This window comes from Panicum virgatum, chromosome 2N (assembly GCF_016808335.1).
Source record: "Panicum virgatum strain AP13 chromosome 2N, P.virgatum_v5, whole genome shotgun sequence".
Classification (NCBI taxonomy): Eukaryota; Viridiplantae; Streptophyta; class Magnoliopsida; order Poales; family Poaceae; genus Panicum; species Panicum virgatum.
Window position 1 is genome coordinate 7,372,239 of NC_053146.1, and position 26,041 is coordinate 7,398,279.

At 47.2% G+C, this 26,041-nt stretch overlaps 2 protein-coding genes and 1 pseudogene across 4 annotated transcripts; all 3 read left to right on the forward strand.

Moving 5' to 3' along the window:
* The first annotated feature begins 2,848 nt into the window (after positions 1 to 2,848).
* On the forward strand, positions 2,849 to 24,663 carry LOC120659610. 3 transcript variants are annotated; one of them, XR_005669117.1, is made up of 3 exons: positions 2,849 to 3,042; positions 21,166 to 22,261; positions 24,186 to 24,663. XR_005669117.1 is itself a non-coding variant. In XM_039937806.1 (2 exons), the coding sequence occupies exons 1-2, from the start codon at positions 21,610 to 21,612 to the stop codon at positions 24,230 to 24,232; spliced, it is 699 nt and encodes a 232-aa protein (XP_039793740.1). In that variant the 5' UTR covers positions 21,166 to 21,609; the 3' UTR covers positions 24,233 to 24,663. The 3 variants fall into 3 exon arrangements, 2 of the variants coding, with proteins under 2 accessions (XP_039793740.1, XP_039793741.1); XM_039937806.1 differs by lacking the exon at positions 2,849 to 3,042; XM_039937807.1 differs by lacking the exon at positions 2,849 to 3,042 and having other exon boundaries at positions 24,207 to 24,294.
* On the forward strand, positions 2,971 to 6,851 carry LOC120659609. Its single transcript, XM_039937805.1, has 2 exons — positions 2,971 to 4,151; positions 6,433 to 6,851. Exons 1-2 carry the CDS (start codon positions 3,065 to 3,067, stop codon positions 6,477 to 6,479), a joined length of 1,134 nt encoding a protein of 377 aa, XP_039793739.1. The 5' UTR covers positions 2,971 to 3,064; the 3' UTR covers positions 6,480 to 6,851.
* On the forward strand, positions 7,582 to 8,970 carry LOC120662328 (annotated as a pseudogene).
* Positions 24,664 to 26,041: the final 1,378 nt, after the last annotated feature.

Sequence of the window (26,041 nt, forward strand, 5' to 3'; positions counted from 1 at the left end):
TTGTTGCAAATTCCATGCTTTCGTTCAGATTTCTAAATCGCTTGCATAGTGTACTAAATCCCAAAATGTAAAATATAAAATTTTTGTAAATCGCTTGCATAGTGTACTAAATGTAGTCGAAAAATAAATCGCTTTACACAAATAGATTGTAAATCGCGAGACGAATCTAATGAGCATAATTAGGACGTGATTATACACTAAATTGATACAGTAATGCTACAGTAAATATGCTCTAATAGTGGATTAATTAGGCTCATTAGATTCGTCTCGTAGTTTACAGACCAGATCTGTAATTAGTTTTGTGATTAGTTTACATTTAATACTTCAAGTATTGAAGATTCCCTTCCAAAAATGTAAAAATGCAAAATACAAAATGAACTAAACAAGACCAAAGATTAGAAGAGAATAAACACACGTGATGCTTTATTTCACCCCACCCGGTTCGTGCAAATCAAAGCAGCAAAGCTCGTTGCCAACGGTGCCGGTGGCAGTGCACCAGCATCAGAAATAAGCGTCCTCGTTTGGATCCAAGTGCTAATGGATAAAAGTGCTAACTTTTAGCACTAACAGGAGTGTGCTTATAGGATGAGCTTAAGTTTAACTATAATTTAAAAATTTTAGTAAAAATATAAGTGCTAATAGATGCAACTTTAGCCATCCAAACAGGCTCTGACCCATCCGCGCCGGCGCTGACACGGCCGGCAGATTCGGCCTCATCGGCCGGCCGGCGCCGTCGACGATCGTTCTACATATAAACGTACGCGCACAAGCAGCTAGCAACGGGGTACTAACCTCTGTAACCGCCAGTCCTCTGCCTTTCCCGTCGCCTTCTTCGCCGCGCGCTTTCCTCCGGAGGCTCTGATCCTTCCCTTCTTCCGTCATCCGTCTGGTCAGCGTCCCTTGTGTGAGTACAGTTCACCTGCTCTAACTGAGGAACTCGGCGAGCACGGTCGATCGAGGATGAGCGACCCGAGGTACGCCGGCTACCCTTACCCAGCGCAAGGTACGTGTTGTTCTTGTTGTCGTTGCTTGTTCGTGTGCTTGTAGCTAGCTATAGCTAGCTAGCTAGCTAGCTGCTTCACTGCTCGATAAGCTACCAATTAGCAGAGATCCTAACCTCATGTGCTTGCTTTCTTGTTGTTTGCTTCCAAAAGGTTACTACCAGCAGGGACCGTACCAGGGCCCGCCGGTGATGGCGCCGCCGCAGTACCAGTACGCGCCGCCGCCGCCGCGGTCGCCGGGATTCCTCGAGGGCTGGTACGTCGTTGTTCTACAACCTTGATGATTCGATTACTTCTACTTCTCTCGGCCAACTTCAGTTCGTTAATTCTATCTCACACCGATCGTTTCCTGTGCACCTGCAATAATCCTAGCTAAATATTATTCTTTCTCGCAGCCTGGCGGCGCTGTGCTGCTGCTGCCTCCTCGACGAGTGCTGCTGCGACCCCTCCATCGTGTTCGTCTCCTGAATCGAGACCATGATCTGCATCAGCCGTGTGTGTGGTATGCGTGATTTGTGCTTCCTGGATCGACTACTCATGTCCACCACGTTCCTGCTTGGTAATTCGTAGCAGATCAGAGCTGCTGCCTGTATGGAGCTTGATGGTTTCACTTACCTGTTTATTTTCTCTCTTTTTTTTGGATCGGAACTTTCTTTGTGAAACCTGTATGTGATGCTTTCGACTTGATTTCTTTGTTGCTACAGCATCTTGTCTTGAGAGGAAGAGGTGGAATCAGTGTATGAAAATTAAGGATCAAAAGACAGGGAATAAAGCAGCAGCCGGCCATGCATTTTCATTTTCTCATGCACCAATCTTGGGGGCACTTTATTCGGAATGGAGTTCCCGGATCCAATTATCAGCACGAATTGTTCGTGCAGAGTTCGCGGGCAATATCACTGGGATCCTAGCTGTAAAAGAGATTCCGGGACAATATATATCACGGACAATATCCCCCTTCACTTAGTAGCAATGTTATCCTACGTAAACGATAAACGATAAATAGTCAGTCATCCTTGATTTAGCGTTTAAACCGTTTAAATAGTGTTTAGCCGGGTTGAATGGTTTTGTATTATATCATCAAAATATGCATGTTCATGGCTTCAAAAATAACTATTCTAACAAATATATGTATTTATGCATGTAAACGATCAAGTACAAATATATATTTATGCATGTAACAAATTAAGTATACATACTTATTAATGTAAAAACTTATGTATAAGTATATGTATGCATGTAAGAATGCATGTCGATTTGCCTATGTCTGCCTAAACAGTGTGTTAAACGGCCGTTTAGCCTGTCCAATAATGTTTATTTTCGTTCCGTTTATCCTATTTAGAGCAAATTTAATAAGCAAACATACATTAGCAGGACTCGTCGGACATGTCAAAAAAAAAAAGACATACCTGGCGGAGAGAGAAACAAACAGAGAGAAGGGACAGACGAAGCATTAAAGCGCATGAGGTGGAGCGCGCGAGACGCTGGCGAGCGGGCGTGTTTATTAGACGTGCTGTTAGACCATTAACCTCGTCTTTTGACTGTTTAAACGGTTAACTATTTAATCACCATTTATAGCCTAAACAACACAGTTTATGTTTGTTACCGTTTAGACGCTGGTTAGACCAGGTAGACGAACGCTGATTAGTGTAGTAACCACTAATTGAATTTAGTGGGGGTGTAATAATGGGAAGCAAATCCTCTACGTTGGTCCCACTGCCGTGGGGTCACTGACTAAGTAATAATGGGGGTGATTACTTTGTTATTGTTGATTGTAGCTGATCGCTCCGCGCATACCTTGATGATTTCAGCTGAGTAAAAATTAGAAGCCAATCAAGCAAAAATTAGAAGCCAATCAAGCAAAAATTAGAAGCCAATCAAGCCAAACGATTCGAGCAACTACCGTCGGACGTCGAAGCGTGGTCCCACATGACAGAGACGCTCCCCCCTCGAGCTGCTTGAACTGGACCAACTGAGCCAGCCACACTCCCCTTCCCCTCCCCCTCTCGCACCAAACCCTCGCTCGCTCCGGCCGCCGCCGGGGGTTCCGAATCCGGCCACGCATCATGGCCGCGCGGCCGCCCCCGCCGCTGCCGGACGAGATCGTGGAGGAGATCCTCGTCCGCGTCCCGCCGGACGACCCCGCGCGCCTCGTCCGCGCTGCCCTCGTGTGCAAGCGCTGGCGCCGCCTCGTCTCCGGCCCGGGCTTCCGCCGCAGGTTCCGCGAGCTCCACCCGACGCCACCCGTGCTGGGCTTCCTTCGAAGCGGCTTCGACGGCGACGGCGACGGCGGCACCGTCCGCTTCATCCCCGCCTGGTCCTCCCGCCGGCCCCGCGCCGACCGCCGCGGCTGGCGCGCGCTCGACTCCCGTAACGGCCGCGTCCTCCTCCGCAGCCACCCGTGCCCGAGCTTGCTCGAACCCGCCGGCCTCCCCGCCCTCGCCGTCTGGGATCCAGTCGCGGACGAGCTGCGGGAACTGCCCGCGCTGCCGGATTTACCAGGCAGGTACACCTTCAATGCAGCGGTGCTCTGCGCGGAATGCTGCGACCACCTCGACTGCCGCCGCGAGCCTTTCACAGTAGTGTTCGTCGCCATTCAACCTGCGGGGATGGCCGCCTACTTGTACACATCCGAAGCTGATGCCTGGAGCGAGCCAACCTCTGCTCCGCACTCTGATTTGCTTTTCTGGAGGGAGCACGGCGCTCATGTGGGGAACTCGCTCTACTTTGTCTTCAAGGCTATCACTGGGCATAAAATAATCCTCGAGTACGATTTGGGCACACGGGAAATGACTGTGATTCACCCACCTCCTATATCCAATCCGCTCATCGTGCTCATGACTGCAGAGGGTGGTGGGCTGGGATGCCTCACTATTAATAGGTCCAGACTCCACCTGTGGTTGTGGGAGGCTGATCCTAATGGAGATATGGGATGGGCACAGAGCAGAGTCATAGATCACAAGACGCTGGTCCCTGTGGGTGCCTTGGTGCGGTCATTTGGTGCTGTTGACTTTGCGGATGGTGGTGGTATGGTTTACTTGGGCACTGATAATGGATTCTATGTTGCTGATTTGAAGTCCATGCACTCCAGGAAAGCAGAAGGGGTCAATGGCCTGGATGAAATTATTCCGTACATCAGCTTCTATACTCCAGGTACACCTCTGCTGAGTCTTTGATTTCACAATATTTTTGAATCGATAGTGTTTCGGTTATAGTAACATGAAAACATGGACGATACCATATGCTGCATATATGTGAAACAGTGTTACGTGTACCTAGTTTTTATTTATGGCAGTGGAATATTACAATGTCATATTAAGCAGTGTTACCGCTACCTAGTGCCTGTTTTCTTGAACTTATTATGGACCATTCTTGAAACTGTCTGGATATCTATGCTAAACAAATGGAGGTGTTTCTCTGGAATTTTGAGTCTTCATAATTTTGCACAAGTTTTCTGTCTGTTGGAAGACAAGTTAGTGCTGTTTAGTAGTCATTAGTCAAACACGATTTGCAACAATTCACATCTCATGCCTGTGGTAGCAGCCACAAATTTTCATGGGCTGTCTCCATATGAAACAACAGCACCGCCTCCTTTTCACTTTCAACTATCAAGAAGCATCAGCATTATCATCAAATTTGTTAACTTTGGAATACCAAAGGGTATTAAATTAGTATAACCTTTTGATTCAGAAAGAAATCTACAAATGATTAATTTCATAAGGAAAATAACACTCTGAATGCATTAGTGGCACAATTCAATAATATTTGTATGTGTTTTTTATAAGTGTGCGACCCTTCCTATACATAATTTATATGTCAAGGGCAAAAGGGCATTGGATATTTTGTTGTATATTACCTTCCATCACCAAAACCTGTAGGGTGCCATATGTTTACAATATGCCACTATGTGATCGGAATTTGAACTGTCTTGGAAGCATATGAAATAAAGAAATGAGAATTTGCATATACCTTGACAACCCCTATCGGATTGTCCAGGCACATTCAAAATCCCCGACAAGTCAAAATACCCCTCATTCCTGTTGTGGAGGGGATTAACCGAACAAGCCCTGAGGGATTATTAGGGGGTATTTTGACTTGTTGGAGATTTAATCCTTCCCAGCCCCTTCCAATCCCGTTCAAACCGAGCAAGGCCTTAGGAGGTAATTAACCGAACAAGCTCTTAAGTAGCTTCCTTCTAATATGTATAGCACAATAGTGCTGCACCACCACAGAACAAACCTAGCTACACAATGAATATTGGACTTCTAATATGTATAGTGCGATAGTGCTGCACCATCACAGAAGAAGCAAACCTAGCTACACGATGAATATTGGATATATTGCCTCCATGATTAACCTCATGCAGAATGGTGATGCAGACATACTGGTTCTACTTTTCTTTAGAACAACCACACTAGTTAATTTCTCCACATCACATTATCTGCAACAGGGATTGCCCCTTAATTTTTGAATGTATCACTAACTCCAGTGATAAAGCCCCCCCTCTCCCCCACTCTAACACCTGGGTTTACGAAGTGGCTAGAGGGGGTGGTCTAAGTTGGTATCAAAGCCAGGTCCCGGGTTCGAAACCCACCGGCCACGCATTTCTTCCGCTGCGCGATTTCCCCTGCGGGGTTCGCTGAGACCAGCAGCCAGCAACCAGCAGCCAGCAGCCACAGGCGCGGCGCGGCGCGGCTCGCTCGCCGTAGGGGGAATGTTGGTCCAGTGATAAAGCCCCCCCTCTCCCCCACTCTAACACCTGGGTTTTAGGGTCGGAGTGGCTAGAGGGGGTGGTCTAAGTATCACAAATATCGGAACAATGTAATGTTGTCACTTAATGCCTTAATGGGATCTAAAATGTTCTTCTAGTCACCAATACTTTCAAATTTGAAAGCCGACTCCAGAAAATCTGAATAAAAAGTTGAAAATTTTGGCAATTGTTCACCTTTCAATAGTGCGTAGATGGCAATGTATCAGCTCGTACCGAAGGGCTTGATCATGGAGCAAAGAAATGCTATGATGGAAGTGGCATGGCAAATATTTCAGCCAACACAACCTTATAGCATCGACAAAAAGAACAAGCAAAGTTTAACAGAATAACTCTTAGCTTATTCAGATTAAAAAAGTTCCGAGACATGCAATTATTTCAGTCATGCATGTAACAGTATTTTGGACTGTTATGTGGCATACATGACAATCTTGCATTAGGCAGAAAACAAGTCCAAACATCTTAAAATTGCAACTTACCGCATGGAAACAAGAAGCATATAAGGTGCTGCGGCTCTGCCTGTCCTGGACTTGCATGCATTTCTGTCTCTTAAGTTGTCAATAGCTAGCGCCAATTCGTTGGTGCATGTTGTTACTGAGCAACATCCGTTCATTGAAACCATATCGGCTCTTTGTTTTGCTCATGTTATCTTCAAATTTTCTGCAGCATTCAGTGTGGCTTCTACAGGTGAGGATCCAAGAGTTGATGCTTAAAGTTAGTGAAAAAAATTCAAGCTGCTAGTGAAGGTCTTCTCTGTGAGGGAGTAACTTTTAGGTCCTGTAATTTTTTTTCTGCTCATGTTCTGTTGGCCTGGAGACCACAGCCTATTAGTTTATATAATTCTCGGGCTTGTCAGTGAGATGGTAATGCCAACTCTACCCCACCACTCTCTGTGAGACTGAGCACTATGAAATTAAAGCTTGCAATGACAGTCAGAATGATAGTATAGTGTTGTTCAGGATTAGCTTCTTACAAACTTGGAAAGATAGCTTGGCAACATAGTAAGCCCAGTTGTACCCTAGTTACTGTGAACTCTAAAACTTAAGCTTGCAATGGAAGTCTGGAACTAACATTATTGTCCCTGACTACGAATGTCCCTGAATCTCTAAGAGTACTCTTGTTTCTTGAAACACGGCATGGTTTCTTCAACCGAAATTTAGTAAGATCCGTGGCTTTAAAATTAGCATGTCGCGGTTCCCCGTGTAGAGCTTGCTGCAGCAGCGGTTGCGCACACCCAAAGGTCAAAGTAAGGTTCAATAAATCTATTAGTAGCAATGTTATCCTAAACTAAATAGTCAGTCATTCTTGATTTAACGTTTAAACAGATTGAATAGTGTTTAGACGGGTTGAATGGTTTTGTATTATATCATCATAATATGCATGTTCAAGGCTTCAAAAATAACTATTCTAACAAATATATGTATTATTTATGCATGTAAACGATCAAGGCATCAAGTACAAATATATATTTATGCATGTAACAAATAAATGGCCGCTTAGCCTGTCTAATAATGTTTATTTTTGTTGCGTTTACCCTATTTAGGCATTTAATCCCATCTTTTGACCGTTTAAACGGTCAACTATTTAATCACCATTTATCTCTATTCTATATCTATACTATAAAAATTGAAAATTATACAAAAAAATTTCACCCAAATCGAGCCCGACATACCCCTCATGCTCGACCCACGTGTCAGACAGAGAGGGTGAAAGGAGGCGCAGACCCATATAAATTGAATGTTAGAGGATGTTTTTGCCAAAACTTATTTTTTTCTCACCCGATGCGGTTGTACCCGGCCGCCCCTCTTTGACCGCATGGCCGCAGACGCGCCGTTCCGCTCACACCTGCGCGTCCTCGGGTGGCTGCTCGCTGAGGAGCTGGCCGCCGGCGCCGACGAGGACTGGGTGGTGGCACGAGCTGCCGGGCCCAACGAGCAGGAGTGGATCGAGGCCGTTCCGTCGCGGGGCCGAGCCCGACCCGCAAAGGAGCAGTGGGGCAGCTCGACGGCGGCGGTCACAAGGAAGCGACGCGTGGAGGCAGGGGACCTGCTCGTGGCGTCGAAGCATGGGTTGGCCTCGGTGGCCGACCGCAAGACGGAGAGGAGGACGTCGTGTCCGTGCGCGAGGCCTTCGCCACCGGTGGCGCCGGGAGGTAGCGACCATGGCTGCTCGCATGTCGCCGAGGCGTGCCGGGACCGGATGCTCGAGCTGCTCACTGAGCCACTGAGGAACTGGCCGCCGGCGCCGACAAGGATGGCCCGGTGGCGAAGCGGGAGCCCGCGGCCTGGACCGCCGCGATGGAGCGGTGCTTCATGCGGATGGACGCCGAGGTTACCTCCGCGAGGCTGGCGCGCTAGCTGCCGGTACGACGCGCACAAGTGCGACCATGTGTGCTCCACAGCCGTGGTGGCCATCGTGGAGGAGCGCTGGGTGGTGGTGGCCATCGTGGAGGAGCGCTGGGTGGTGGTGGCCCAGTACGGCAACTCCCGCGCGGTGCTCTGCCGCGGGGCCGATGACGCGGCACCCATCGCCTTGTCCTCGGACCACAAGCCCAACAAGCCCGAGGAGCAGGAGCAGACCGAGGCTGCGGGCTGGCGGTCATCTTCTTGCAGGGCGCGCGCGTGCTTGGCGTCCTGGCCATGTCCCGCGCCATTGGGGATAGGTACCTCAAGTCGTACGTGGTCGTTGATCTCTGGCGGAAGAACCATTAGCTCTTTACTTCTCAAATGGTGGCTGCGTGCGACGCCGGGCGAGAGGGACAAGGACAAGAAGTCGTACCCGCGCCCCCGCCGGCGAGCGGGACCCGTGCAAAGAAGGCCATGGCAGATGAATGCCCGTCGGAGCCACCGACCAGCATCGACAACTCTGATCCACAGAGCAAACACTCCTATGATATGAATCATGCAAGCAAGCTCAGCATTGGGGCATGGGACAATCATGGTGAGCATGATGCTGGCACACATTCGTTGACGCACTGATGCTGTTCGATCGAATGCTTTATAGCCTTATTCATTCCCTTATGGATCAAACAAATTGAATCCATATAAAAAAAATCATCTTCAATTCTTGATTTTTTTCCTGATGTTGTAACTTACATGAACTCTTTTATTTCACATCTTAATGTTTGTCTTCCTTCTTTATGGATATCAAATTTTCTTAAGTTGTAGTAAACTGATATCCGCCACTTTGGTGGTTCTTTTTTTTTCTATGATACAGTGCTGAAACACAGACTTCCACCTTGAGTATTGTCACTAAAAATCATCTTGTCCCCCCTATAATGCCTCCTCAATCTTTTACTTAACATTTCAAGGCTTGTAGCTCAGGATCACTTTTGTGGATTATAGATTTGCAAATGAACAAGTAATTTATGTCCCTCTTTTACTTCTTGAAATCTGGCTAGGCACATAAGTTGTCTGGGGGCGCCACCGTGGCGAAGTCATCCTCCCGGAGGTGCTCGGTCGCCCCATCCTGAACAAGCCAACCAAGGTGGATGTTCGGGTTCGCACTGGGGCCTACTACGAGATCTGGGCTGATGATGTCGACGGCAACAGCTTCTACTTCAAGATTCCTTTTCAGCCACTGCGTACTGATGTCCGTGGTGACCAGAGGATGCTTGTTGTCAACCTTTGCTCTGCCTCTGTTGGGTTCCTCCATCAGGTTTGCTCTGTTGGTTCCAAGTCCTGCACCACGATCTCTGTCGCTGTCGTCTGTGCTGCCGTTGATGTGGCACCTCCAGCTAACTGCACCCTGGAGGATGCTGCCATGTTGTGCGAGGGGCTCCCGCGGCCGGACCATGACACTGCCCTGGGCTGTGCCATCGCTGGCGCGGAACCTGTTCCACTGATGTCCTCCGTCGACCCTCCTTCGGTTGCTGCAATGGCCCCACCTCGTCCCGCTTCCCCGGACCTGCGCTGCGACGTGCCCATCATCGGCGACCGACTCCCCCTGGTGGATCGCCGCCGTAGCGATTGCCTCAGCTGGGTGCCAAGGAGTCCATTGCTGCTGCTGCGGTCCGCATCAAGAAGCGCAAGATGGGGTCACCTACCCCTCTGCCGCCGGCTCCGGCACCCACCCCCACCGCAGCGTCCGTTGAAGGCGACGACGGCGACATCACCCCCTTGCCTGCCCCGGCTCCCGCCCCACTGGTTCCGGCTTGGCGTATTGAGGACCTGGTGCTGCTTTGCTGTGCATGCCAGTCCTCGAGGTGGAGCTCCAGGAGCTTGCGCTCGATGGATCATGTGCCGCTGTTGTTGACATGCTGGACTGATGCTGCCTCTCAAGGATGGATTGTTCCAGTCTGCTTTTGCTTTGGCTGCTGCTTCACTGCGGAAGCGTTGATCCTTGTAATAGGGCTAACTTTTGCTGAACCCTGCCGACTCCCTGCCCCAGGGGTCGCTGCCCTGGATGTGTATTTTGTGCAGCTGCTGAACCCCGCTTGCTCATCGCTGCTTTCTGCTTTTAGGTTGACTGTATTTCTGCTGTATATATTGGGGCCTCTCATGCTGAACAATCTTAGGCCGTGTTTAGATATTTTGCAAAAAAAATTTGCGATGAAATCTTGCGAATTTAAAGTACTAAATGAAGCCTATTTACAAAACTTTTTGCACAGATGGGTTGTAAATCGCGAGACGAATCTAATGATGCTAAATAATCCATAATTAATTAATAATTAGCGGATGGTTACTGTAGCACCTAAGTAGGCTCATTAGATTCGTCTCGCGATTTACAGCCCATTTATGCAAAAAATTTTGTAAATAGACTTCATTTAGTACTCCATGCATGTGTCGAAACATTCGATATGACGTTTTTTTTTTTTTGCATTTACGGGTTTATGGAGTGGGAACTAAACAGGACCTTACTTATGGATCGAGCTAAGCTGATGATCTCCATCCTCTCCTGGAATGTGTGTGGTATGGGTGATCGAGACAAGCGTGACAGTGTTCGTCTCGCCTACCCACGACTACCACCCTTTGTAATCTGCCTCCAGGAAACTAAGCTGTCGGACATCAACCATTTCAAAGCTGCTACTTTCCTTCCAGGAATGCATTCAGCCAGCTTCTCTTCTTTGAACTCAGATGGTGCTTCTAGTGGCATCTTGACTGCTTGGAACACCTCTGTTTTGGTTCTGCTTGACTCAACCCCCCGCCAATACACCCTCACCACCTCCTTCATGCTTCCTGCCTCTGGTCTTTACTTGACCATTACAAATTGCTACGGACCTTGCCATCATGCTGCCAAAACTGCCTTCCTGGATGAACTCTGTCTCATTCATGCTGGTATCCAGGGGCCTTGGGTGGACCTTGGTCCTTGGGGACTTCAACATCACTAGAGGCCCGGAGGAACGGTCCAATGACAACTTCAATGCTGGCGAGGCTGCTCTTTTTAATGAGGCGATTCATGATATCGAGCTTGTTGAAGTTCTACTTCAGGACCGGCGCTTCACCTGGTCCAACCGCCAGAATTCCCATTCTTGTCAAGCTTGATCGGGTCCTGGTGAATGCTATTTGGAATGTGGAATTTCCAAACTCTTTAGTTACTTCAAAGTCTGCAGCTGTTTCGGACCATTGCCAGGTTCTCCTCACGGCTGCTACCACGATTCCCCGGTCCAATATTTCAGATTCAACAACAACTGGCCTCGCATTGCTGGGCTCTTTGACTGTGTCAAATCTGCTTGGTTGAGTGCTGCCGACTCTGTGGCCTACGGCACTGCCCAGCTTTGCCTCTGCCTAAAACGCACAAGATCGGACCTAAAGGTGTGGCAGAAGTCTCTCCAATACCCCACTGCTATCTTGCAAAATTGCTCACTTGTTATTGGCATGATGGACTTGCTGGAAGAGTGCCGGCCTGTGTCACATGGTGAGTTCCTTCTCACATCTCTTGTTCGGGCGGCTGCCCAAGAACAAGCTAAACAGTTATCACTATACTGGAGACAAAGAGGGAAAATCAAGGATTGCAAGCTTGGTGATGCTAACACCAAATTCTATCACCTATCTGCAACAATCAAATTGAGGAAAAATCAGATTGCCGCTTTGACCGCCGGTGATGGCTATCTGGTCATTTCACATGATGGCAAATCTGCTATCCTGTATGATTTCTACAAGTGCTTGCTAGGGACTCCTGCTTCTTGCTCGCCAGCCCGCCAAACCTCCATGAACTGGTGTCCACCTCCTCTTTGACCTCGTCGCAAGCAAGTGCCTTGGTCTCTCCTTTCTTTATGGGTGAACTGAAAAAAAGATTCTTTTCTCCATGAGAACAGATTCTGCTCCAGGCCCAGATGGCTTCTCACCCCTGTTCTTCACGAAAAATTGGGACTTGGTGGCTCCTCAACTCATGCAGCTCTTGACTGATTTCCACAATGGCACTGCTCAACTACAGCGTATCAACAAGGCATACCTAGTTCTCCTGCCTAAGAAAGTGAAAGTGATCGGGTGCTCTAGCCTAAGAGGGGGAGGGGGTGAATTAGGCACTAATAAAACTTAGACCTATGGCTCCAACTAGTTTGCACAAAATTTAAACTAAAACATGCTATCTAGATGTGCAACTAGGTTGTTCTAGTGTGAAACCCTATCCCAAAAGAATTTAGCAACCTATAGCCTTTCCTATCAAGAAACTATTCTATGAAAGTAAAGGCACACATATTGCTAGTAAGAAATGTGGAAGCTTAATGAGCGGGATAGGAGATAGCAAACTCTTGACGCGGGTGTTTATCTCGTGGTTCGGTTAGCCACAAAGGCACACCTACATCCACGTTGTTGTAGCACTCACTAAGAGTATTGCTACTTGGCCACCAAGTCTCTTCCGTGAACACAATCACGGTCACCTTGGCCCCGAGTTCCACTAAGGAGCTTCTCCACAAAGGATGGGGGTCTCCACGTCCCCTGCACAAAGTGTCGTCGCCGCTCCACACCAAGTTGGAGGGTCGATGACGTTACCGGCGAGCTTCAAAGCTCCAAGGTGCCGGTGCACCAAGCTCTTGTTTTTGGTTCACTAGAGAACCACAGCACAAAGGCTCAAGACCTTGCAATCACACTCACTAAGAGCTAACCTTTACACAACACTCTCAAAGTGTGCTAAGGGCTAAGGATATGATCTTGATGCTCTTGTATGGCTTGGAGATGTTCTTGGGTGTGTGTGGGATGTCCAGCAACTCCAGCTATCTTCAAATGGCCGGGGTGAGGCGTATATATAGGCCACCAAGTCTTGTAGCCGTTGCTTCAACGGTCAGCAGAAAATCTGCGTATCATCGGATGAACCGATGCCTCTGGCAGGGGTAGCGTCGGTTCATCCGGTCACTCTAATACCCGAAGTAGCCGTTGAACTCCTGACAACTGACACAGTGACCACCGGTTGAACCGATGCTTAGCCGTCGGTTAATCCGGTCACTCACAGCACTCAACTCTTCTACTGACGTCATTACATCGATGGTATGCACCGATGTCTCACCGGTTCAACCGGTGCTGAAGACTTGACTCTTGCTCGGCTTGCATCGTCTCTGGAACACAGTACGTCCAATGCACCGATGCCCCTTTTTTGAACCATCGGTTCATCCGGTGCCTATAAGCTGAATTGGCTTCGATTCCCTTCTGCACCAAAATACCATAGCGTCGGTTCTTCCGACTACCATCGGATGCACTGATGCTCTTGCGTCGGTTCTTCCGGTGCTACCGACCGAAGAGCTTTCAGGGCGCTGCACTGAGACCCGCGAGGGACGGCTCCCCCTCGACCCCCGTCCGCTAACCGGGTAGCGGAACCCCCGTAGGGGCAGTCCTTCAGGCCTTGCTACGCCTATCTTGTCTTTCTCTTTGTCATCACTTGAACCTAAAAGTCTGAGAATGGTCATCTTAACAATCATATTAGTCCAAGTGTTGTGTTGTCATTCGATCACCAAAATCACTCGAAATGACATAAATGGTGCCATGTTCATTTCAGAAAGAACCAGCCTTGCATCCCAAGGACTACCGGTCTATCTCATTGCAGAATTGCATCACCAGGATCTGCACTAGGGGGATGACTACAAGGCTGCAACCTTTTATCCCTTCCCTGGTTCACTGTGATCAAATAGGCTTCTTGAAAGGCAGATGTATTGCGGAAAACTTCATCTATGCTGCTGACGTTGTCCAGGCCTGCCACAAGCGTCGTGCCCCTTCCGTGGCTCTCAAGTTGGATTTCAGAAAAGCTTTTGATTCAGTCTGTTGGGAAGCCTTGGATGATATTCTTGCAGCTAAAGGTTTTCCTCCACGATGGAGACACTGGATCTCCCTCCTCAATCAATCCAGTTAGACTACAGTTCTCCAGGTGGATCCAATGTAGGAAGGGTCTGAAACAAGGTGACCCACTCTCTCCTTATCTCTTCATCATTGTGGCTGACCTCCTGCAGCGTATGATTCTTGATGCTTCTGCAAGAGGTCTTCTTGAACACCCTCTTATCCATGACCTTACATGCCCTGTCCTCCAATACGCCGATGGCACCCTTATCATTGTTAAGGCCGACGCGGTGTAGCTGTCCACTCTGAAGGACATCTTGGATCAGTTCTCTTCCTACACCTGTCTTGCTATCAACTATGAGAAGAGTACCTTTGTGCCCATTGCAGTTGAACAAGACATTGTCGAACAGCTGGCTTCAATCTTTGTGGTTGCCCAGTTGCATCCTTTCCACAAACCTATCTTGGACTGCCTCTTACTGTAACCAAGATCAAACACAGAGACTTGCAACCGATCCTCAGAGCTGTGGAGGGATACATTCCACGATGGTGTGGAAAATCTCTAACCCCGAGTGGTCCCACAACCCTTGTTAATGCCGTCCTCAGTGCCCGTGTTGTCTATCCTATGTGCTCTATCCTGTTGCCTGCAGGGACCATTGAAGCCATTGACAAAAAGAGGCGGGCTTTTCTTTGGACTGGTGACAGTACCTGCAATGGAGGGCAATGTAAGGTGGCCTGATCGACAGTTTGTCTTGACAAACCACAGGGCGGTTTAGGTGTCAAGGACTTGCGCAGACAAAACCGTGGTTTGCTGGCTAAGTTCCTGGCCAAACTGCATCTGGAACCCTTGACCTCTTGGCAGAAATGGTTCCACCGTATGTATGGGAGTGGTGCTGGGCGGGACCTTGGTGACAAGCACTACCTGGACACCCTAACCTGGAGATCTCTACTGAACCTTCTTCAGGAATTTCGGGACTGCTGATCTAACTTCCTTGGTGATGGAGCTACTACCTCCTTCTGGCATGACAGTGTGACGGAAGCACCAAATTAAAACTCTAAATTAAGTGTAATGGTCATCATTTGAACACATCGGGCACATTTAGTTTAATAGTTTAACTTGACGGTCCATTCTCAACCCACAGTCCGATCGAAACAACACCGGTAGTCTCACGCGAGGGTTAGCGCAGATGGTACGAGCACAACACAATACTTAAAAATACAAAGACCATATGCTTATGAAACATTTAGTTTACAAACCGAGTTCGAAATACATAATAATATACAAGTGTGTCTGCCATTTATACAAAGTTTGATAAATATGGAATCTGCCAACTACAATATATAAGAATGGAAATGAATTACACACTCAGCCCACGAGTGTGCAATTCCATACTCTCCAAAGCTACACGCCTGGGTCCTCGACGTTCCACCCATCCGCGTCCAGTCAAACGAACTTGGTGCAAGACGAACAGAAGTCTACGTGTGCGGGTCCTGAAATCATTTTTGCAACAAAGCCCTGAGCAACTAATACTCAGCAAGACTTACCCGGCTAATGGGTATACTTAGCCCACATATCTAGACATGCAAGACTTTCTGGCTGGTAGTTTGTTTTGCAGAAAAGCATCTAAAAGTAGATCCTTGATTTTGAGATTTTGGCTCCAAATTAAAGCAATAGATTTGCTAAATATCTATGGTTTGCATGTCTATAACAACCAATGTGAAAACATAATTGATTAAGAAACATCAACATTTATCATATCATTTCGTTTCACTTCCTTACTACGATGTGACTTGAAGATCAAGGTGCTCATGTCCGAGAGCAACTGACGGCGAATCGATCCGTTTTAACCTTGCAAGGTGGACCTAACCAACACAGCACGCATAAGCCCCGTCGGACCACACACACCAAGCATTCCCCTCCCCGTCTCGAACTACAGGACCACCCCGCCAGCGTATAGTCAGCCGAGCTCAACGTGAGACCACCAAAAGTAAATACATGCATCCCCATTTCTCCGCGACTACTCGACTACCCTAAGGGGGTGGGAAGGAGTCCTGTACTTTCGAAGCAAGGCAGTACTAGGCTTACCGGTTTCGACTACCTCCTACTCCTGGCATGCGGTTAGTACAATTCAAACATGATCAGCAGGGCCAACAACGGTACGGTCCTCAATCGACACAGATGGGGCTAAGACACCAGGAATCCTGTCCGGTTGCTATACCTATATCTCATCATCATTCCCCGTCCGGTCTCAAATTTTTATCATTTCCACATGGCTTTCTATATCTCAACACTGAAGTATAAAGATAATTATACATCTCGCGAGTAACCGGCAATTTTGGAGTTTATGGCTTAGGGAAGGGGGAGAGCTCGTGGGGGAGAAAGAGAGGAGAAGTGAACGGTGTTTTGACGTGTGGGAATAGTCACAAGGCCAAAATGCGTGATATAACACTTCAGGTCCGGACTATCCGGAAGGAAATCCGGAGTATCCGGGTTAATCCGGAGTATCCGGGTTAAAACCCGGAGCATCCGGGTCCACCCGACTCCAGAAAATGAAACTGAGTTTTGATTCGATTTGTGACTCGATTTGCAACGGAACGAATTACGTTGCTAAGTATCTAGTTAATCCCAAGTTTAACACTTGAGTGTTACAGACAGGTGGCTTGGTGATCAGCCACTCTCATCAGCCCTCCCGGCCCTCTACTCACACTACCAGCGCCCAAACATCTCCATCACCCTCTCCTTTGTCAATGGAAGCTGGAGCTTGCCGTTGCAAAACCGGCTCTCCTCTGCGGCATCAGGTGAACTGCAACTTCTTATGCCGGCCCTCCAAGCTGTCGTGCCATCTGTGGGTGTCCCAGATCGACGAGGTGTTGGAAAGCAACTCCAACCTTTCTCTTCATCGGTTTTTTACTCTTGGCATATGGAGAAGTTGCCTGTCAAACTTTTCACATCCTCCATTTGGCACAATGCAGCCATGCCGCGTGCCAAACACACTACTATAATTCTAGATTTTGCGAGGCACTTAAAAAAGGCATCTGAGGCGGGCACAAAAAATAACCGCTTCTGTTAATGCCCATCAACAACAGATGCGGTCATTTTTTATTAACAGAGGCGGTCTGTTATCGCCATAAATTAACAGGTTAATTAATGGGCCGTGAGTGAGTTGGGCTTAATGAAGAAGTTGAAGGAGGCTTACGAATTGGCTCCTGCGTGAGCATTTGGGCCATGTGGGCCATGTATCTTTAGATTTAGTTCATATTGGGTTAGAGTTCGATATGGACACATTAGTTTAGATTGTTTCCCAAGTCTCTGGACTATAAATATGTACCCTATGTTATTCGTAAAAGGAGAACGTCATCACGTTTGCAATCAACAACTCTCGGCGCACCGCCACCCCTAATTCTAGAGTTTGATCCAAGTAAGCGCCATGCTGCCCTAATCGCTTCTTGCGATCAGGGTAGCGTTGTTCTTGCTTTTACCTTGGTATTACTCGTACTGAAGCGTTTTTGATGGCGAGTAATGCTAGTTATCCTGATGTTCGTAGCATGGCTTTAGTAGATCTATTGTGCTTTTGTTGTTTATCATCTACGAATATCATGTTATCTCTGTGCAAGTCACGTTTCAATCTTATGCTAATTCTTGTTGCATAGAATTAGTCGCACGGAGATAACACCCTGCTTCTTTTATATCTAGTAGATCTAGTCCGTTATGGTTTGCTCTTATATTCAAGAGTTGGCGTAATATCTGCTAGGTTAGGCCTTGCAAACGGGTTGGATGATCCGGTGACGTATTAGATGCTTTTCTTTGATCTTAATAGGGATTGATCCGGGAATCGGCTTTTGCTTATTCTTAGGCCTCTTTTCTGGTTAAGGTTTGGTTATCTATTACGCTCATTAGGCCTAATTACGTGTAGGATGCTCCGATCTAGCAGTGAGGCTTTTACCGTCGTGGATTAGATTAGTTAGATTTAATTGAAGCAGCTTTACAGTTATTTGCTTTATTTACCAATATCCGGATACAAGCAAATCCAATCTGACACCGGGACTCGATCGGCTCTTTAAAGCCGATGCAAGAGTCGTCCCGGGGAGCCAACCACGACTCGGACTTACGTTTCCACGTGTTTGTGTATGTAGGCAAATCGTTGAAAGCACGTTCGCACCTTCCTGATCGGGTATAGGTCAGGTGGCACGCCCTGCGTCTTCCAAAGCCGCGGCGTGTGCTGGAATTGCGGACCGTTGACGAGGGAGCAATGCCTGCCAGCTCCCCGGCGACCTCCCGGCTCTTCGTGTTGCATGTCGCTACTTGCCGGTGGGTTTTGACCGACAACACGGTCATGTGTAACGTGACCGCCTCAGTTAATGGGCCGAGCCCATTAAAATCCATACCCCAGCCAAACCCTAACATATCTCTCTCCCCCCACCTCTCTCTCTCTCTCACTTCTGTCTCCCTCCCTCCCTCTCTCGCCCTCAGACTCCTGGCCCTGACGCCGCTCGGCCCCAACCCCGGACTGACTTTCGGCGGCCGCGAGGGGGTGTGCCGTGGCGGCCGTGTGGCGGCGGCGCTTGGATCCGGCGAGCAGGGGCCGGATCGGGCCTTCCCCAGCGCCTGATCCGGCCACCAGGGGGTGTGCGTCGGCGGCGCGGAGGGCGTGCGGCGACGGCGCGGAGGGCCACGCGGCGGCCGTGCGAAGGGGGCGTCCGTGCGGCGGCAGACCACCGTGGCGGCGGCAGGCGACGGCGGCTGCCACGTCCGTCGGCGGCGCGTCCCAGATGGGCTCGTCGGGCCCGTGATGGGATCGGCGGGCCTGTCACGGTTTTTCTTTTTTTATTTGATTAACTGAGGCGGGCACCAAACCGCCTCAGAAAATGCTCATTTTCTATGACCTTAGGTCTGAAGCGTTTCTTGTGCCCGTCTCAGAAAACCAATTTTGCACACCTCTGTAAAGATTAATGTAGTAGTGACACTTTATATGGCTTCTTCACCGGTGTCGTCTCCCCACCTGCCTACTACATCGGCGCCAAATTGTGGAGCTCCCGTTCTGCAGCCGCTGCATGTGTGTGGAGGATCAAAATCATTTGCTACTTCAATGTCCTAATGCCTGCAGAGTGTGGACTGCAATTGGTTGGCGATTTGTTCCCCATTTTGCATCCTTTCACGATATTTGGGGAGCACCGGAGGTGGACGGGGCGTCCCCTAAGTCAGCCTCCACGGTGATCACGGCCCTTCTGTGGAACATTTAGAAGGCTCACAATTCTCTGGTTTTCCGCAGAGAGCACCAGTCCATCGCCCAGGTCCTAAGGGCGGTTGTTGCTGGTCTCCAACTGTGGGCTTATTGCGAAGCCGGAAGACTCTCTCTACTTGCACCGCTGGGCAAACGAGTGGGGACATGTAACCTAGTTTTGCTGTAAACACACTCTCTTTCTAACCCCCCCCCCCCCCCCCCCCCCTCTCAAATTGATTGTATGCAAAACCTCGCATCAATAAAATTATTCAGGCTAGCTCCTGGCCCGCCCTAGTTTTCCCTAAAAAAACATGAGTTGTCTAAATAAAATTTGTTAATAATATTTCTCATCTTCTCATTTTTCACATTTCTTATCTTTGCTTTGATAATTTCATGGATCCTCAGTTTTTCATGAGCAACAGTGTGCCTTTCTGAATAATGTGCTTGATAGTTCAGGATTTAATTAAATTAGATTAAGATGTGATGTTATATTCCTAGATGAAGTCATCTGCTATACTCATCCACGAAAATAGAATGCTACATCTGCGGTTAATATGTCATTCTCTATATTTGATATCTTCTCTATGAAAGATCATGAGAATTTTCAGGATTGGAGTTCGGAAGATGAGTAAGAAAAGGCCACTATTACCTTCAGATTAGATCAAACGTATTACAAAGCTGCAAATAACAATTGAATAGTCTTAATTTGTTGATTTTTTCTACCTGCTAATAATAAGTCTCGTGGCCTTTTTCTTCTTATAGTTCTTACTTTGTGCAGGTTTGCAATATGAGTGAGGTTCTACTTTGGGGTAAGAGAGATTTAAGCTAGTAATCTTTGTTATCTGATTAAAGTTTTTTATCACAATAATCAAATTATAGGTTTGATCAATAGCTCATGTTCTGCCGAAATGGACGTAATTAATTATAGGTACCATGGATCCACCTGTCTCCAAAATTTTCCAAATACATGCGGCAATTTTACTAGTAGCCTAAACAACACAATTTATCTCTGTTTACCGTTTAGACAGCCGTTTAGGCCATCTAGACGAACGTTGATTAGTGTAGTAACTAGTAATTGAATTTAGTGGGGGTGTAATAATGGGGGTGATTACTTTGTTATTGTTGATTTTACTCCCTCCTTCCCCGTTTATAAGGCATGGTGGAACATGACACGGTCTTCTAAACAACACTTTGACCATTTATTTATCATATATTATATCACTTTTGATTATAAACTTATAATCATTGTAAAATATATTTGATTATGAATCCAATCATATGAAATTTGCATTATAAAAATAAAAATTTAATAGTCAAATTATTGGTCAAAGATGACAAGGTTTGAATCTTGATATACGTGTATGCCTTATAAACAGGGAAGGAGGGAGTAGCTGATTGCTCATACGATTTCAGCTGAGGCCATGTTTAGTTCCCAAAATTTTTTTACAATACCCATTACATCGAATTTTCGGACACATACATGAGCATTAAATGCAGTTGAGAAAATAACTAATTACAGAGTTTAACTGTTTTGTACTAGATGAATCTTTTAGACCTAAATAGTTCATAATTAAATATTAATTATCAAATAACAACGAAATGTGCTAGAGTAACAAAATCCGAACATTTTCGCGAACTAAACACAGTCCGAGTAAAAATTAGAAGCCAATCAAGCAATAAGCCGGCTCTGAGAATTCGGCACTGAGATCCCGTGCGGTACTGCACGTGCAGTAACTGCCGCTGACATGTGGGCCCATGTGCTGTGGGGCCCACGTGTCAGCGGCAGTCACTGCACGTGCAGTGACTGCACGGGAACTTCGTCCGAGAATTCGCAACCCCAACGATAGGAGCAACTTCCGTCTGACGTCGCAGCGTGGTCCCACATGGCAGAGACGCAGTGCGCAGCTTGCTCCCCCCTGTCTCTCTCTCTCCCCTGTCCCCACACTCGAGCACCAAACCCTCGCTCGCCGCCGGGGGTTCCGAATCCGGCCACGCATCATGGCCGCGCGGCCGCCCCCGCCGCTGCCGGACGAGATCGTGGAGGAGATCCTCGTCCGCGTCCCGCCGGACGACCCCGCACGCCTCGTCCGCGCCGCCCTCGCGTGCAAGCGCTGGCGCCGCCTCGTCTCCGGCCCGGGCTTCCGCCGCAGGTTCCGCGAGCTCCACCCGAAGCCACCCGTGCTGGGCTTTCTTCGAAGAGGCTTCGTCGGCGACATCGGCGAAGGCACCGTCCGCTTCATCCCCGCCTGGTCCTCCGGCCGGCCCCGCGCTGACCGCTCGACTCCCGCAACGGCCGTGTCCTTCTCTGCAGCGAGCCGTGCTGGCCCTGGCACGAACCTGCCGGCGTTCCTGCCTTCGCCGTCTGGGATCCCGTCGCGGACGAGCTGCGGGAACTGCCCGCGCTGCCGGATTTCGCAGACATGCACTTTTTCAATGCAGCGGTGCTCTGCGCGGAATGCTGCGACCACCTCGACTGCCGCCGCGAGCCTTTCACCGTGGTGTTCGTCGCCACTCACCCTGCGGGGACGTCCGCCTACCTGTACACATCCGAAGCTGATGCCTGGAGTGAGCCAACCTCTGCTCCACACGCTGCTTTTCTTATTGAGATGGAGCGTGGCGCTCATGTGAGGAACGCGCTCTACTTTGTCATCTCGGGTATCACTGGGCCTAGAATCCTCAAGTACGATTTGGGCACACGGGAAATGACTGTGATTCACCCACCGCCTATGTCCAAATCCAATCAGCGCATCGTGATCATGACTGCAGAGGGTGGTGGGCTGGGATGCCTCACTATCAAGAGGTCCAGACTCCACCTGTGGTTGTGGGAGGCTGATCCGAAAGGAGATATGGGATGGACACTGAGCAGAGTCATAGATCACAAGACGCTGGTCCCTGAGGGTAAATTCGCGCGGTCATTTGGTGCTGTTGGCTTTGCGGATGGTGGTGGTATGGTCTACTTGGGCACTAAAAATGGATTCTATGTTGCTGATTTGAAGTCCATGCACTTCAGGAAAGCAGAAGGGGTCAATGGCCTGGATGAAATTATTCCGTACATCAGCTTCTATACTCCAGGTACACCTCTGCTGAGTCTTTGATTTCACAATATTTTTGAATTGATAGTGTTTCAGTTATAGTAACATGAAAACATGGATGATACCATATGCTGCATATATATGAAACAGTGTTGCGTGTACCTAGTTTTTATTTATGGCAGTGGAATATTACAATGTCAAATTAAGCAGTGTTACCGCTACCTAGTGCCTGTTTTCTTCAACTTATTATGGACCATTCTTGAAATTGTCTGGATATCTATGCTAAACAAATGGAGGTGTTTCTCTGGATTTTCTGTCTGTTGGAAGACAAGTTAGTGCTGTTTAGTAGTCATTAGTCAAACACGATTTGCAACAATTCACATCTCATGCCCAATATTATGCCTTTGCGGTAGCAGCCACAAATTTTCATGGTCTATCTCCATATGAAACAACAACACCGCCTCCTTTTCACTTTCAACTATCAAGAAGCATGAGCATTATCATCAAATTCGTTAACTTTGGAATACCAAAGCGTATTAAATTAGTATAACCTTTTGATTCAGAAAGAAGTCCACAAATGATTAATTTCATAAGGAAAGTAGCACTCTGAATGCATTAGTGGCACAATTCAATAATATTTGTATGTGTTTTTTAAAAGTGTGCGACCCTTCCTATACATAATTTACATGTCAAGGGCAAAATGGCATTGGATATTTTGTCCTTGTATATTACCTTCCATCACCAAAACCTGTAGGGTGCCATATGTTTACAATGTCACTATGTGACCGGAATTTGAACTGTCTTGGAAGCATATGAAATAAAGAAATAAGAATTTGCATATACCTTGACAACCCCTATCGGATTGTCCAGGTACATTGAAAATCCCCGACAAGTCAAATTACCCCTCATTCCTGTTGTGGAGGGGATTAACCGAACAAGCCCTGAGGGATTATTAGGGGGTATTTTGACTTGTTGGAGATTTAATCCTTCCCAGCCCCCTCCAATCCCGTTCAAACCGAGCAAGGCCTTATGGAGGTGATTAACCGAACAAGCTCTTAAGTAGCTTCCTTCTAATATGTATAGCACAATAGTGCTGCACCACCAAGAAGAAACAAACCTAGCTACACAAATGAATATTGGACTTCTAATATGTATAGCGCGATAGTGCTGCACCACCACAGAAGAAGCAAACCTAGCTACACAATGAATAATGGATATAGTGCCTTCATGATTAACCTCATGCGGAATGGTGATGCAGACATACTGGTTCTACTTTTCTTTAGAACAACCACACTAGTTAATTCCTCCACATCACATTATCTGCAACAGGGATTGCCCCTTAATTTTTGAATGTATCATAAATATCGGAACAATGTAATGTTGTCACTTAATGCCTTAATGGGATCTAAAAGGTTCTTCTAATCACCAATACTTTCAAATTTGAAAGCCGACTCCAGAAAATCTGAATAAAAACTTGAAACTTTTGGCAATTGTTCACCTTTCAATAGTGCGTAGATGGCAATGTATCAGCTCATACCGAAGGGCTTGATCATGGAGCAAAGAAACGCTACGATGGAAGTGGCATGGCAAATATTTCAGCCAACACGACCTTATAGCATCGACAAAAAGAACAACGTAGCTTATTCAGATTAAAAAGGTTCCGAGACATGCAATTATTTCAGTCATGCATGTAACAGTATTTTGGACTGTTATGTGGCGTACATGACAATCTTGCATTAGGCAGAAAACAAGTCCAAACATCTTAAAATAGCAACTTACCGCATGGAAACAAGAAGCATATAAGGCTCTGCGGCTCTGCCTGTCCTGGACTTGCATGCATTTCTGTCTCTAAGTTGTCAATAGCTAGCACCAATTTGTTGGTGCATGTGGTTATTGAGCAACATCCGTTCATTGAAACCATATCGGTTCTTTGTTTTGCTCATGTTATCTTCAAATTTCTGCAGCATTCAGTGTGGCTTCTACAGGTGAGGATCCAAGAGTTGATGCTTAAAGTTAGTGAAAAAAAAATTCAAGCTGCTAGTGAAGGTCTTCTCTGTGAGGGAGTAACTTTTAGGTCCTGTAATTTTTTTTCTGCTCATGTTCTGTTGGCCTGGAGACCACAGCCTATTAGTTTATATAATAATTCTTGGGCTTGTCAGTGAGATGGTAATGCCAGCTCTACCCCACCACTCTCTGTGAGACGGAGCACAATGTAATTAAAGCTCGCAATGAGAGTCAGAATGATAGTGTTGTTCAGGATTAGCTTCTTACAAACTTGGAAAGATAGTTTGGCAACATAGTTCATCCAGTTGTACCCTAGTTCCTGTGAACTCTAAAACTTGAGCTTGCAGTGGAAGTCCGGAACTAACATTATTCTCCCTGAATCTCTTTCTTTTCCTTTTGAAACGAATGTCCCTGAATCTCTTTCTTTTCCTTTTGAAACGAATGTCCCTGAATCTCTAGAAGTACTCTGGTTTCTTGAAACACGGCATGGTTTCTCCAACCGAAATTTTGTAAGATCCGTGGCTTTAAAATTAGCATGTCGCGGTTCCCTGTGTTAGGCCGTGTAGTAATGAAAAGACTGGAATTCGTGATCTCCGTGGCTATTGCTCCGAATTTTGGTCGAATCGTTGGAGACTGAATTTGAAAAATTATATTGGTTTCGATTTTGCAATGTGTAGGTTACAATGTATACAACTGTTTTTATATACCTTTCGTTTTAAATATATTATATATGGCAGCTTTGCTCTAGAAAATGAGATCAGTGTTGTTGACCCCCGAGACTTATATCGAAAACCTAAATGTCCACTACAAGCAAATAAATCAATTGTCTATCGAAAACAGAGATATCACACTATCAAATTAGACGTTTGAGTTCAATCGACAAAGGGCGTGTTAGGATCTTGAATTGTTAATAGCTGAATCATAAAAGCTAGGAAATGGTGCATCTCGTGGATTGTTAGTTCGTGCAGGCTATGGTAAAACAGCTTGTGAAACTGGGGAACTAGCTTGTACCTAATCTACTGGTTTAACTGTGTAAGCAATTAAACATTTAGGTGGTGTTTGGTTCGAAGATCGTTAACGCAAATGTAAAGAGAATCAACAACAGCGGTAATGTAAATGGAACCAGTATTTACTTGGTTTGTTTAGTTTTGTCAATTTAACGGTATTAAATAGCTGATGCAAAGATTTAAATCGCTCGTCTGCATCTACTCCCGCTCCTATGGCTGCCGTCTTGCCCGGGGGCGTCCTAACACCAGAGGTGCATGGGGGCGTCTATTCCTCGCTCGAGCGAGTGCAAGGTGAGCCCTCGCTGAAGAAGCTCACACCGCTCGCTCCCGCCGACGATCATATTCCCCATCTCTAGCGGCTCCCACATCCGCCGCCCGGTGTCGTCCTGTCTGAGAGAACGCCGCTCTCTCACTCGGCCCTGGCCTACCGGTTGTGCGAGAGAACACCACTCCTCCGTCCAGCCCTGGCCTACCGGTTGTTCTGTAGCGGGCTAGGGCAAATAATAATGATTTACTACTAAATCATGAAAAATACAAATAATAGACGCAAAAATATAGTAATTAATAAATTTTATAAATATAAATATATTTCTAGGGCTACAGGAGCAGCTCCAGGCAAGGAGCCGCACCTGGAGCCTCTTCCGGCTTCCACTGGAGAGGTGGAGCCACATTCCAAACGTCTCTGTGAGCAAGCACCAATACTAGAAGCTGTTTTGCCAAATATTTTTCAAAACAGCTCTAGCTCCACTACGGAAGCCGCTCTACTAGAAGAGTCAGAGCCGGAGCTGTTTTTGGAGGAGCCAGAGCCT

Excerpts from the sequence above, each read along its gene's own strand:
- LOC120659609 (XM_039937805.1), top strand. The coding sequence starts at position 3,065 with ATGGCCGCGCGGCCGCCCCCGCCGCTGCCGGACGAGATCGTGGAGGAG. Across the intron at positions 4,152-6,432 it reads CATCAGCTTCTATACTCCAG|CATTCAGTGTGGCTTCTACA; the intron begins GTACACCTCTGC and ends AATTTTCTGCAG.
- LOC120659610 (XM_039937806.1), top strand. The coding sequence starts at position 21,610 with ATGCACTTTTTCAATGCAGCGGTGCTCTGCGCGGAATGCTGCGACCAC. Across the intron at positions 22,262-24,185 it reads CATCAGCTTCTATACTCCAG|CATTCAGTGTGGCTTCTACA; the intron begins GTACACCTCTGC and ends AAATTTCTGCAG.